The following is a 14,014-nucleotide window of genomic DNA, read 5'->3' on the forward strand; positions in this document are numbered from 1 at the left end:
ACGTTTGTAGTTTATGGGAACATTTAAACGTCAAACAAATTGTCAAATCGACTTTGACAGTTGATTTCGCGGTACCGGCTTTGTTTATTTCAAACACAAATTTCAGACTACTTTGCACTGAGCAAGTTATCATCCGTCCCAAACTACTTTGTGGAGTGTGAAAGTGTTTATTAGATTTGTAAAAGTGTTTATCAAGTCGAAATGTCGAGCGGATCAACAAGACAAACTTTCACTGAACACGAAAAAGTGTGTCTGCAGGAATTAGTTTTGAAATATAAATTAAATTCTGCTGCAACTATTGGGGCTGGAAATGCAAATGTAAAAAAAATGGCTTGGGTACGCCTTACACAAGAATTTAACTCCATTGAGACCAATAGTAAAGTAAGTACCTAAATGTAGCACATAATATTAATATCATTCCTGATTTTGATTAAACTTACAAACAAACCTTTGATTTCTTTTAGCGAACAGAGGCACAATTAAAAAAATGTTGGGACAATTTAAAAACCAGAAGAAAACAATTTCTAGCACAAGAAAAAAGGTAAAATATCATATACTTTCTTAAAAGTAAATATTTAATTATTTACTATTGTTACAAAACACAGTGCAATGTTGTAAGTAATGTTATTTTTAAGCTTCTCATTTTTCATTTGAATTTGGAAGGGAACGCATGAGGACCGGAGGTGGGTTGTATGCAGCTAGTACCTCTCAAGGCTCCCAGGAGGCTATTGATGCTGCTCTTTTGGATGCCACAAATATAGAGCTACAAGGCGTGTTTGATAGTGATAGTGGTGAGTTATCAGGATATACATACATACCTTATTCCACTTACTAAATAGTTTTTATTGATATCTCTTTTCTATGTTCAGTTGAAAGTTAATAGAATTTCACCGAGTGGCTCTTGCAAGTAAAAATTATAGCAATTGATAACATTTTCATTCCAGATATGGTGTTGGACCACAACATGTTAGCCCCAGTACCCGATCTCCCTGCACCTGCAGCCCCTGCAGCACCCGCTAATACCGTGTGCGTCAAGCTAGCGGCCTCAAAAAAAAATGGGCACGAAAAAATAATTTGACCATACCAAAAAATAGTACTCTTATTGAAAAAAATAGTACCTGTTGTAAAAAAAATAGTACCATCACGGTTCTGGATTTATAGCCATGTTTTATTGCACTTGCTAGCTTGACGGTGAGCGAAATTTGACGAGAGTTAACGACAAGGTCTTTCGCTTTGATTTAAACGCCAAAAAATAGTACCGAAATAGTACTCACCCCCTGCAAAATACCGAAATGAGTACTTCAACGGTTCCAAAGTTATAAAGGCAGTTCTTTGATCCCGCTGGCTTGACGTTTTGAAAATACCTATTATCTGGGGAACGCTTGCATACTTCAGTTTGTAACTAATGTCAATAAACTCGTATGAAATAGTACTCCCTACCATCATAATTTGGACCTGATTCTCTTTGTAGAAATATGTCAAAAAGTCATTATAACCTATGTCATACATTTATCAAGACAGGTACCGTCGCGAACAAAATTATTACACATGCTCAAGAAGGATGTTGTCAGATTTTAGTATTTTTTTCCCATTTTTGGGTAAAAAATGGTGATGAGCCCGGGTTGTCAAATGAAAGTAATATCATTGTTGAAACTCTTTGAGTTATTCTACAAATACTGCAAATTGTTTATTAACAAACACTTCGATCCGTAACAAATTGAATATGAAGGTATAAATTATAAAATAAAACAGTAGATTAAAAATGAATTATGATGTATTAAAATCACAGATTGTTTTCAATAAGAACTAGACCCATGCAGCCATTTTCTATTAAAATTAGTGCATATGGGTGTATGAAATAGCATTTTTTTTGTAATAGAAACACTCTGAAGTGCAAAGAAATGGTAGGGTAGACCTCCAAAATGGCAATACTTACGAATAAATTGTGAGGTTATGTAATTGTCTACGTGACTGTATCAACAACAAATGTATGGCATAGGTTATGATGTTTTTTTAACATATTTCTACAAAGAGAATCGGATCAAAATTATGATGGTAGGAAGTACTATTTCATACGAGTTTATTGATATTAGTTACATACTGAAGTATGCAAGCGTTCCCCAGATAATAGGTATTTTCAAAACGTCAAGCTAGCGGGATCAAAGAACTGCCTTTATAACTTTGGAACCGTTGAAGTACTCATTTCGGTATTTTGCAGGGGGTGAGTACTATTTCGGTACTATTTTTTGGCGTTTAAATCAAAGCGAAAGACCTTGTCGTTAACTCTCGCCAAATTTCGCTCACCGTCAAGCTAGCAAGTGCAATAAAACATGGCTATAAATCCAGAACCGTGATGGTACTAATTTTTTTACAACAGGTACTATTTTTTTCAATAAGAGTACTATTTTTTGGTATGGTCAAATTATTTTTTCGTGCACATTTTTTTTTTGAGGCCGCTAGCTTGACGCACACCTAATACCTCACCTGGCGAAGGACCATCCCAAATACAAAGTATAATAGTTAAGCTATATTTTTTGCCATTTCTAACACAATAAACAACATATTTTTTTTTGCAGAATACATTATGTTTTGCCTTTTTTGCAGAAGCTATTCCTGTGGAAGTTGATATTGAAATAATGGATAATCAATATCGTCCATCAGCCGGGTCTCGTCTCTCCGATTATGAGCCACCTTCTCTAATTCAAGGTATTTTCTTAGATATTTTCTTAAGTTGATTATCTAGTACATTTAAACAAAACTATAGGCTTGATTATTATTACAAGTAATCTAAACCAGTGTGAAGATTTTAAAGATTTTAAGAAAGAGGTGTGTTTAATGAACACTTATGTAACCTTATTTAAGTAACATATTTGGAATTTTTTATTTGTAGAGTCTGTTCCTGTGGCACAAGTAGAGCTACCTCGTCGACCATCAACTGGATTGAGAGAACATGATTATGGAGCACCTTCTCAAACTCAAGGTATTCTTATTATAGCAATATTGTTGAACAAAATCTGCTTTATAAGTAACTAAAATAATTTCTAATGTATTTTTGGTAACAAATTCCTAGAAACCCCATGCTGATCTTGCGCGACCCAACTCCGTCCACAAAAGTTTTTACAGCTTTCTTATCTTTTGTTTACATTCACATCTGTGAATGTGATGGCCATCTGTCAGCACTTGTGGTGACCTTTTTTTATATTAGCCAGTTAAACGTATTCACTTCGTAGTAAAAAGGATCGGTTAAAAAATATTTTTATTATAAGTAACTGTGTTTATTAAGCCTGTGAACTTTCGTGCGTTTTAACATATCTTCTTGTTACGTTTCAGCTTCAAAGAACATTCGGGCTCATGTAATTAATCAGGAGTTCACCTTGCGAAAGGATAGATATCAGGTGATAGTGGACAGGGAGGAGGAGCTACACAAATTGAGGATAGCAGAGCGGGAGTGGCTCGTAAAGGCAGCTGAGGAGACATATCATAAAGCTCGCCTTGAAAAGGAAAGTGCGCAGGAGTTGCTGCTATGCAGCCGGGCTAAGCGAGAGCTAGCAGAGCTGCATCTTTCTAGGGAAAGAAAGAAATAAATTGATAGTTTTTATTACATTTTTTTTATTGAGCATATCCCTTGTATTTGGAGCAATAACTAATTTTAACTATGATACAAATAATGGAATCTTAAAGAATATTTCTAAGAACTTTTTCTATATGAATTATAACATAATATTATAGGTATTTAATACATATCTAACATCTAGATAGAAACTAAACTAGTACATAATACAATACAGTAACTCTTTATTATTTAAATACAAGAAGCAAGTGGTACAAAAGGCGTTCTTTTTGCTGAGGAAACATAACTAACATAACAAAATTATACTTAACTAAAATGTCTTGCGATAAAACTAGCTCTTATAATACTACCTCGTTCATTGTCTGGAACAGGTGTTGGTGGGTCTATCCTTGACCTCAAGGGTTCTGGCATTTCTTGGTTAGTGTTAACACTGATATTGTGCAATACAGCACATGCCACGATGATGTTAGGGACATTTTTTATTTTGTTCTGAAGCTTCCTGCTTAAACAAGCAAATCTTCTTTTCAGGACACCATTCAGCCTTTCTATAATATTTCTAGTACTGATATGGGATCTGTTGTAGCGCTCCTGATCTGGTGTTTGTGGATTTAGCACGGGAGTATACGTGTAAGACGACTGTGCATATCCACTGTCCCCTAAAAGTATGCCAGCACCTACTAAATCCCCTTCTTCAAAGCGCATACTACAACGGCTGTTGCTGAATATGCGGGAATCATGGGCAGATCCTGGCCACCTCGCCACAATGTCGTAAATCAACATTTGTGGCCCGCATATTAGTTGTACATTTATAGAGAACTCACCTTTTCTATTTCTGAAAAGTTCTCCATTTTCCCGACTCGGATTTTTAATTGGTACGTGAGTGCAGTCAATGCACCCGATTACCCCTGGGAATTGAGCACGTTGGTAAAATGCTCTCTTCACGTTGGCTCTCTCGTGTGCTCCAGGGAACTTGATAAACTCAACTACTTTCATTGCTAATATTTTCGATAGCTTAGCCACGATTTTAGATACAACTGGCTGACTGATCTTATGCAGGTCTCCGCAAACAATCTGTTGAAACAGAAATAGTTTGGTAAATATTTTTTATAACTGTAGATAAGTAATTATATAAATGCTTGAATGGCTAACTTACCTGGAAGTTTCCTGTAGCATAAAATCTTAACGCTATGAGTAGTTGCAATATGGGTGGTAAAGGTAACCCTTTGTTGGTTACATTTGATTGCAATCCAATCAGTGGCAATATCATATGAACAACGGTATCTTTCCTAAATCGAAAGCGTTTTTGAAATTGTTCTTCGTCGTAACATTCCAAAGGGTTTTGAGCGTCTCTGATATATTTCCGCGCCGGATAATCGTAAGGATTATCATAAACATAATCCATAAACTCTTCAAAGTCACTATATAAGTCACTATCACTCATTTTAATAACAAAAATCGAAGTTTGTAATATAAAAAGTATCGTCACAACAAGCGTTTGCACGGATTTCAAGCGTTGAGTAGTCCTTAAGGTTGGTCACGAGGTACCTTACATTTGACAGTTCATTCCTCAATTTTTACTCACCTCCAGTGAGGAAGAACCATAAGTCGAGGACGTAAATGTCAACTATGAATACCAAAAATCCTCAACCGAGGTTGAGTCGAGTGGAGGAAATCTTGAGTGACATCTGAGAATACGGGTGTAAGTCTCAATTTACATATTAAACCGTAATTCTACATAAAATAAAGCTACAAATCCTTTAAAAGTGAGTTTATATTATTCCGCTACAATGGATTTCCCCTATACGTTACCAAAATTAATTTCGTTACAAATCCCAAATTCGAAAGATAACTACCAAACTCTGTCCTTTATTTGAATATAGCAACATTTTTTGAGCGGTTGCAACCAAAAAGGTATGAAAAACAGGTCAGTTCGCGTCGGAATTTGTAACGGAACGTTTGTGTTCGACGTGTCTCATCCCTGTGTTCCCAACAACCTCGGGTTAGTACTCCAAATACGTAATACTTTTAATTGAATCATGTATACACATTTAACATTACTAAAACTGAAATTTAATCTAAATTTAGAATTATGTAAAGTATTCTTTACACAATTTGTGGTAATTGAGAAATATGTATTTTTGTAGGCAGAGAAAATTTCGTTACCGTTCCTTTCTGTTACTCTATGGATAGTAACGTATATAGGGAAAGCAAAAAGTAACGGAATTGAAGTATAAAGCCACGACCACAATCACATAATAAACTTTTCAGTAAAAAAACATGGTTTGATTAAATTCTACAGTTTGATATGGTTTTTTTAGATCATGGCGCCTCTAACACCAGCCCAGAAACAAAAAATTACAGGGAACGAATTAAACAAGATCCAGAAAAATATAATTGGCGAGATGAACGAAGAAGAAAAAAAAGAACAAAGAAAAATTTGGAGAGTCAAAAAAAAGGGAACAAAAAATGAAAAATATTGAAAAAAAAAATACACGACGATGAAAAACAAAAACTTGAAGAGAAAAAAAGAATCATAATGATGAGAAACAGATATGCCGAAAACACAGAAAAGATAGAGCACATTTGCTTTTAGTTAAAAAATATAATCGTGCTTTAACAAAAATAAAAAAACTTAAAAACATAATTGATTATAGAAGAAAACTATACAAAAACTTGGAAACTACTACTGCACAAAAACTTAAGGAACTGGAAGATACTATTAACAAGAAACAAGCCCGGGAGGAGGTCCTAGAAATTTCACTTCGAAATGTCTACAGACAGTGTTCCTCTTCAACAGAAAAAGACGTTTTGAAGAATATTGTCAATCAGGAACCTATTAAACAAAACAAATCTGTAGGTTACGTAGCGAAATTGCTAGGTTTGCGTGGAAGAATTCGACACAATAAAGCAAAAATACCAAAATATTCAGTATTTGAGAAGGAAGTACGAGCCTTTTATCTCCGTGATGACGTCAGCCGATGTACTTCGGGTAAAAAAGAGTGTATAACTAACAAGAAAAATAAGCAACAAAGAAGATATTTACTGGATGTTTTGTCTAATTTATACGAAAAGTATAAAAAGGAAGGGGGAAAATTCAGCTTTTCCACATTTTTTAAGTACAAACCATTTTTTGTATTGTCACCAGGTCTTACCAACAGAGAGACATGTCTGTGTATTAAGCACAGTAACATGGATTTATTATTTATGGCCCTTAAACAAAGTGGATTGTTATCGAACCAAAATATTTTTGCACTGCTGACCAGCCTAGTTTGTGACACAAAAAAACTTTTTTTTATTTCCAACCGAAATAAATATTATTTCAAAAATGTTAATATTGCTACTCTTATGTATATTGCCTTAGAATTCCGTTACCGTTCTTTCCGTTACAGACGCTAAAAAAATACACTTATTTTATTATTTTCTAAAATATTAATAATGTAATCCTTTTATAGACTTTGGGAAATATTTAAATATTATTTTTCAAATTACAGAATGAAAAATAATTGAATTCTATCTCTTATTTATAAAACAGCAACGAAATAGTATTTTATGCAACAGTTGTATAAGAAGGGTCAAAAAATGCGAGTGGCGTGAGTTGCGATGTGAGCCTTGGCGAACATCGCAATAAGAGACGCCACGAGCATTTTTTGACCTAGTTATACAACGTTGCATACAATACTTTTTCTACGACGACGTAATTTTAAACGAAACACAAAAATTTTCCAATTTATTTTCCAACGCGCGGGAAAATGGCGGCAAATGTATACTTTTTTTTTTATAGTATATCTATGGCACCAAACAAAGTAAAGGTGCCAGTTTCCAGGTCAAAAAAAAAAAAACAACAACAATGCTTTTTTGGCGACATTATAGTACAGTTACACTTTGTAAACAATGCTTTTATAGGCCATAGAGCGTACACTTTTTCAAAGAGTTTAATTATGTATGTACTTATATTAGACTTTTTGGTTATTTAAATGCCAGATTAAAGTAGAGGAGTAGAAAAAATTTGTAACGTTTTTGGTCAGCTGGTAACGGAATTATAATTAAAAGATTGTAATTTGAAATTGGGCTCATATTTTACTAAAATGATGATGACCATTAAAAAAACACTGTAAATGCAGTGAAATAAAAAATTTTCTATAGTTTTTTCTTATTTATTTCAATAATTATCACCCAAATTGTGTGGTAACGGAAAGAAAAAATATCTTAACTTGGTCACATAAAACGGGCTATTTTATTGAAATTAGTGTATGCTTTACCAGATTTTTCCTGTATATAGATACTTGAAGTCCTAAATATTGTCTAGAATGCATAAAATCAAAAATATAGCAATCTTTATAAAATTCATCTTATTAAAACCATGGTACACATTTGAAAAAAAAATGCCCATTGCTTATCTTTATTTTGACCAGAAGAAAGAAGATTAGAAGAAGAATTGGAAGATTGGTGATAGGCAATGCCACATATTATAATATTAGATGCATATTTTTGAAACCAATCTTTATTAAAAACAATAATTTAGATAATTGTTCTTGTTCTAGTTAGTTACGGCATTAGGGTGAGGTACCAAATTCATACGAATTTTTCGATCCTATCTTCCTATTCACGCGCATATTTTACTGCATTATGTGTGGATTTACTAACGGACCGATTGCTAGCGTATCGATATGAAAACGAACTGGATCGCACATGAGTCCGAACTCCGAACAGCCTAGGATATCGGATCGAACCGAACGTCCCTAGTCTAGGTAAACGTCAATTCGCAGTTGTGATTGTCAATTTGGATTGAATTTTGAATTGAATGGAGTAAATTCTGTATGAGTGTTTGTTTTTCTCATACAGGGAATTTCGATTTAGTCTTAAATGGTTGGAAATATGTATGAATTTCAACAACTTAGTTAAATTTATCGCATACCTGTTATAAAATTAGATAAATTAAAAGACAAAATGGTACGTAAAATTCTAACCTCAATAACTTAAGTGTTTCACAACGTTGTATCATCCATTGATAATGTTTTACAGGCAAGCTCGATAATTTTAGCTGGCTTGGGCATGGCAGCGGTTGGATTTGCGGGACGATACTTCCTTAGACAAATGCCTAACGCTTCAGTGAAATTTGCGGAAGCTATGAAAAATTTGCCAAAGTTTGACACTGAATCTTTAGCAAATTCTAAATATTACAAAGGTGGTTTTGAATCCAAGATGACGAAAAGAGAAGCTTCTCTCATCCTAGGTGTTAGTCCCACAGCTAGTAAAGCAAAAGTATGTATAAAATGGCATGCCCTCTAAATTTTAAGTCAATAATGTTAACTGAACAAACTTCAAAGTTCACATTGATTACAGATAAGAGACGCTCACCGGAGAATAATGTTACTTAACCACCCAGATAGAGGCGGGTCTCCACTTATAGCAGCAAAAATTAACGAAGCAAAGGATGTCCTAGAAAGTGGCAAATCATAATGTGGTACTGTTTTGTTTACGTTTCATAGGCCAATTGTTATAATAGCTTCCCCAAGCTAAGTAGTTAAGATCAGCTGTAGCAAACAAATGTTTTATCTGTTGTAAAAAGGTGTAATATAGATTAAAATAAAATCTATTCTCAACATCTCAATAATCTATTCTGTTACAATGTACATCCAACATACATTATGGCAATAGTTCTAACACAGTAGACTGTAGTTGAGGCATGATCAGCAAACAAGAGAGGATTTAAAGAAAATTTACAAAAATACATTTATACATTTGTCATTATCTCAAGTTTGTTTATATTTATTACAATTTATCAGCTCAGCCCCACATGCATTATAAATTACAAACATTCAGTTAACAACTTTTCTTACTTACACATTAGGAAGCAAATTCATACTTTTTAACAAAATTCATCACTACTAAGCTCATTTATTAGCGTAATCACTTGAAAAATACATTGAGCAAAATATTAAAATTATTATTTATTTCATTGTCTTACATTGTTGTAAAGCATATTCTTTAATGCTCTGCTCTAACAGTTATCTGGGATATTTCTATTATTGCTAATAGGAAATCAATTTGACGGCTCAATAATAACCCTGACACCAGGGTTTATGGGGTTGGTAATCCACCTCATAACCCACACAATAGAAGATGCTGATAGGAAATTATGAAATGTACATAAGAAAAAATCTAAATTATCACATGAATAAGCCCTAGTGTAAAGATATGTAAACTTTATTGTCAAAATCTGAGTGTATAGTGGGTTAGTTGGTTTACTTGATAATGACCTATAGTAAATGATAAACTAACTCAATTACTATTTAACACTAACTTTCTACAGTACTTTTAAGTGTTTACAAAAATTAACACCAAAGGGAAATGGCTACTGAAAACATTGAAAAATGTTTAAGGAAGAAAATATACCATTGCATATTGAACAGCTTTATCACACAGTGTTTAAAAATTTGTCAATATTTTCACTAGCCTTAACAATTACCTCTAAAAGAAAAAAACCTGATAAGAGGACTAATAAACTAGAATAATAATACCTCGTACCTACACAATTAACATCTCATTGCCCATGTATCTGGCTGAATGTATACCCATTATTTTGTGGGGGAACTATACCTATTTCTTTGAAATTTCCAATTTGTTGCTTATTACAATCCCTACATGTTACAAATAAATAAATGCGTTTATTGTTCAGATTGAATGTACTATTGAAACAAAATTCTATAAAATGATTGTCCCTTCCTTAAATCCATGTAGACAGGTACAAAACAATATTAAGAAAATAAATATAATACTATCAAATTACCATAACTCGATAACAAAACTTACAATTACAAAATAAACCTATAACTAAATAAAGTAACACAAATAATGCACAGCATTAAAGAGTGATATGTCATGTCTCATCATTCTGCTCAAACAACATGATAACAAAGCAGCAAGTTGTAAATAATTTGTATACTGTGTAGTGTTGATATAATTTCAAAGTAAAGGTGGCCATACCCACTACTATACTAGTGCATGTCTGAAAATATGTGCATGTTCAGATTTAGTTATATTGTTTACATACCATTTTTGTACTAGTTATCTCAACTTTCTTTACACTACTTGTTTTTATTATTTTTACTCTTTACCAAACAGAATAAAATGAGGGTTTTTAAAATGTACTGCTATTAACCCAATAAAAGATTAGCTTTAGTTTTTTTGGTCTGTAAATTATGTCAAGTATCACCCAACCATAATGTCTGTTAACTCCATGGTAAGTTATGCATACAGTATAAAACTTACTTAATTTCTAATTATTTGGCGGGTCTACATGTTTCAGTCAGTTTCATTTGGTCGTAAATTTAGATGTGTATGTGATGTGACGTCTTTCGAAAAGATCAAAAGAATATTGTGTTGTGATTAATTTATTCTGTACTTGTAAGAAGCATTAAGTAGTAACATGTTACTGATATTTCAATTTGGTAGTGTATTACGTGAATGAGATCAAAACTTGCTGTTGTCGGTTATGTGTGTTCACCGCGGCTCCTTCCTCTGCTGCTCGCGGCGCTGCTTCGCGAACCGTGCGCGCAACTTGGCTATTGTGGCGTTTGATAATGTTCCAGGTACTTTGAAAATAGACTGAAACAATAAAACAAAATTTTCAATGACTCATCTCATCACTTAACAGGACATTGCAGGCTGATCACCTGATTGTCCAGAAGTAAGATGATCCGTGCTTCGGAAGGCACGTTAAGCTGTTGGCTCCGGTTACTACTAACTGATGTAAGTATGTAGTCACTACTTGAATCACATGGGGCCTTTGGTGGCTCAATAATAACTCTGACATCAGGGTTGATGATGTTGGTCATCCACCTCACAACCCACATGATAGAAGAAGACCACTTCACATACTATCTATCACCTGGCAATATGTACTCACCTGCATAAACTCATGGCAATGCAATGCGCTGGCATTTTTAACAATAGCTTTGAAGCATTCTGCAAGTGATGTGAAGTCATTACACGCCAGGATAGTGGCCCGGTTTGACTTGATCAGTGTGAGGCACACTCTAAACAGTATCTTAGAGCCCTCATAGAAGAGACAGTCCCATATTCGCAGCACTGTTTCAATGGGCAGGACCTCAGCAAACAGGCACACAAACCATTTTGTAGTGATAACTGCCCAAGGTAAACCTGCAGAACAATCATCATAGTATTGATAAACTTATTTAAAGGTCTTAATTCAACTAATTTAATTTTCACACATGTTCAAGGCCAGGCACATATTCATATGCAATCATACATATTATAGATTACTAGGTGTACATTACTTGGAGATAGTATGCTATCAAAGTTTATCACATTATCAAGAGATTTATATTTTAACTTACCAAGGTTTATCACATGTTGGTGTACATCGGGCACTTTAGATTTGACTAGCTCTGATAACACTTCAATGTCAACAATCAGACCGTCCATGGTCTTGGTGTAGTAATCAGGAAGTATTTTTTCCACTAGAACTTTGAGCAGCCAAAAGGATGTTTCTTCACTTTTTGTAGCCAGCAATAGTAAACCTAGAATACATTTTTACATAACAATGGCCCCGATTCCTGCAAACACCGCCTAATTTTATTTTAAGTTATATCCGTCATTTTCATATCCGTCGAAAAGGAAAGGGACGGATGATTCACAGCTCTTAATTTTAGGAAGAATGAGTAAATGAATGTGTCGGGTTATTGACTGATGTAAAATTTTTAGACGGTTGGTTTAGATTTGTGCTTAAAATTGACGTGTGTTCCATAAATTTTATGCTTGTCAATTACCCGTCCCTTTCCTTTTCGGCGGATAAGAAAATGACAGATATAACTTAAAATAAAATTAGATGGTATTTACAGGAATTAGCACCAATAAGTATCTTTTTTTAAAATAAACTAAACATAAACTATGATAATTTTCACAATTGATAATTAAACTAATCAATTAATTGTCCTATCAGTAAATAATACAATATTGTTATTATCAGACATAATAATTATGAAGGCTATTTTAGAAAGTAATTGTAATTTATATTTTTTCCCATTATGTTGTTGAGTTTTGAATATGGAGAAAGTGTTGTACCCACCAGCAATGTAATTCAATCCTTGGCAGTAGCCTACAGTTCTATTGTTGTGTGCGTAAGCTATGAGTATGTGAAACAGGTGTGTTTGGTGGTTGGCCTCCTTTGTAAAGTATATGTTGTCAGGGAATGTGCGCGGTAAGTCCGTCTTCACTAAATCCACCAATTCTTTTTCAAAAGGACCATCAAGTATTTTGTGGAAGAGGTCTGGGCATTGCTCCTTCATCTTCTCTGCTTCTGATATGGCCATCCATACTGATGGGCGATGCTCACCTGTGAATATACTTTTTATTTAACATGCCTACTTTATATTTTAGATTATCATTTCTAGAATTTATATCTGAACAATGATCAAGTTACAAATAAACATGGTAAAAAATAAAGACCATGCAGGTGTAGGTGATTGTTTGAATACTCCCACGTGTTATTTAAGTTCGGGAGACGCGTAGGTGGGGGGTGAGCAAAAAAGGTCAAATGATCCAATCAAGGCAAAAGGTTAGATATTGAGTCATGGTCATTATAGTGCATTCAACTGTATTCTAACGAATGTTTAGATATTAAATATATAAAAACTTACTCGGTACTCCCTTCCGAACGTATCTTTTGATGGTGTTTGTACGTTTGACCGACTTTCCTTCGCCAAGTAGCACAGACCATTTTTGCGCTCTCGTAGCGAGAACCTTCAGGTACACAGACATAAAGTCTTCATAGCTCTCGTAATCAAAGTCCTCGTGCCTCTCGAACCCGTACTCATCAACGACGCTAAAAAGAACAAACAAATATGAAGTCACAAATCGCGATAATAATAATAGGTATGATATTTGAACACAACTTATCACCACCATATATATAAACAATCATGTACCTAAAATTGGAGTGTGCCATTTTAACGAAGATTTACTTTACCGTGCTTCATTTATCATTTTTAAGGACAAATGTTAAGGATTTTACGCCCCTAAAAATACCCCGTATTCACCCCACACACAACACATGACGGAAATAAATTTGACTAAAATGTCAAGTGTCAACAAATGTTTTTTTAACTGCTTGTGTTTGTCTATGCTTTATAATTTGGATACACGTAAGTAGTATAGATATTGTTTCGGTAAGTACCGGTTTTTTATTAAAAAAAAAAACAACCTATAGCAAACATTTCATTCTTATCTACGATTTTGATAATATTCTAGTAAATGGGATTCTAAACGTTTATACAGAGGTACGCGCCTATAGTACTCTCAATCAACTCAATATGGAACAGGGAATTTCTTTCGTGGAGCGGACCGTAGTGACCGTAGTATAAAGTTAGCTAGCATCATATCTGTGCATGGCGTGAACTAAAATCAAAAATCGTAATAGTA

At 34.0% G+C, this 14,014-nt stretch overlaps 2 protein-coding genes and 1 long non-coding RNA gene across 4 annotated transcripts; 2 read left to right on the forward strand and 1 right to left on the reverse strand.

Moving 5' to 3' along the window:
• Positions 1-274: 274 nt before the first annotated feature.
• Positions 275-6,903, forward strand: LOC126381923 (uncharacterized). Of its 2 annotated transcripts, XR_007568999.1 has the most exons (8): positions 275-381; positions 465-541; positions 664-791; positions 945-2,511; positions 2,605-2,706; positions 2,891-2,980; positions 3,331-5,570; positions 5,890-6,903. It is a non-coding gene; the product is annotated as an uncharacterized LOC126381923 (long non-coding RNA). The 2 variants fall into 2 exon arrangements; XR_007568998.1 differs by lacking the exon at positions 275-381 and having other exon boundaries at positions 402-541.
• A 1,408-nt stretch (positions 6,904-8,311) lies between these two features.
• On the forward strand, positions 8,312-9,322 carry LOC126381921 (mitochondrial import inner membrane translocase subunit TIM14). Its single transcript, XM_050031495.1, has 3 exons — positions 8,312-8,521; positions 8,594-8,833; positions 8,915-9,322. Exons 1-3 carry the CDS (start codon positions 8,519-8,521, stop codon positions 9,029-9,031), a joined length of 360 nt encoding a protein of 119 aa, XP_049887452.1. The 5' UTR covers positions 8,312-8,518; the 3' UTR covers positions 9,032-9,322.
• LOC126381919 (growth hormone-regulated TBC protein 1-A) lies at positions 9,166-13,674 on the reverse strand. The gene is made up of 6 exons (XM_050031493.1): positions 13,522-13,674; positions 13,234-13,418; positions 12,663-12,929; positions 11,932-12,114; positions 11,481-11,734; positions 9,166-11,179 (listed from the first exon to the last, which is right to left on the reverse strand). Exons 1-6 carry the CDS (start codon positions 13,539-13,541, stop codon positions 11,075-11,077), a joined length of 1,014 nt encoding a protein of 337 aa, XP_049887450.1. The 5' UTR covers positions 13,542-13,674; the 3' UTR covers positions 9,166-11,074.
• Between the last annotated feature and the right edge of the window lie 340 nt (positions 13,675-14,014).

Source organism: Pectinophora gossypiella, chromosome 3 (genome assembly GCF_024362695.1).
Source record: "Pectinophora gossypiella chromosome 3, ilPecGoss1.1, whole genome shotgun sequence".
NCBI classification, from domain to species: domain Eukaryota; kingdom Metazoa; phylum Arthropoda; class Insecta; order Lepidoptera; family Gelechiidae; genus Pectinophora; species Pectinophora gossypiella.

Bases quoted from the DNA above. Each gene is read 5' to 3' on its own strand.
- LOC126381921 (XM_050031495.1), top strand. The intron at 8,834-8,914 runs GTATGTATAAAA...CATTGATTACAG, and splicing joins CCACAGCTAGTAAAGCAAAA to ATAAGAGACGCTCACCGGAG.
- LOC126381919 (XM_050031493.1), bottom strand. From the start codon at position 13,541: ATGGCACACTCCAATTTTAG. The intron at 12,930-13,233 runs GTAAGTTTTTAT...GTATATTCACAG, and splicing joins CGTTCGGAAGGGAGTACCGA to GTGAGCATCGCCCATCAGTA. The intron at 11,735-11,931 runs GTAAGTTAAAAT...ATTGTTCTGCAG, and splicing joins CCAACATGTGATAAACCTTG to GTTTACCTTGGGCAGTTATC.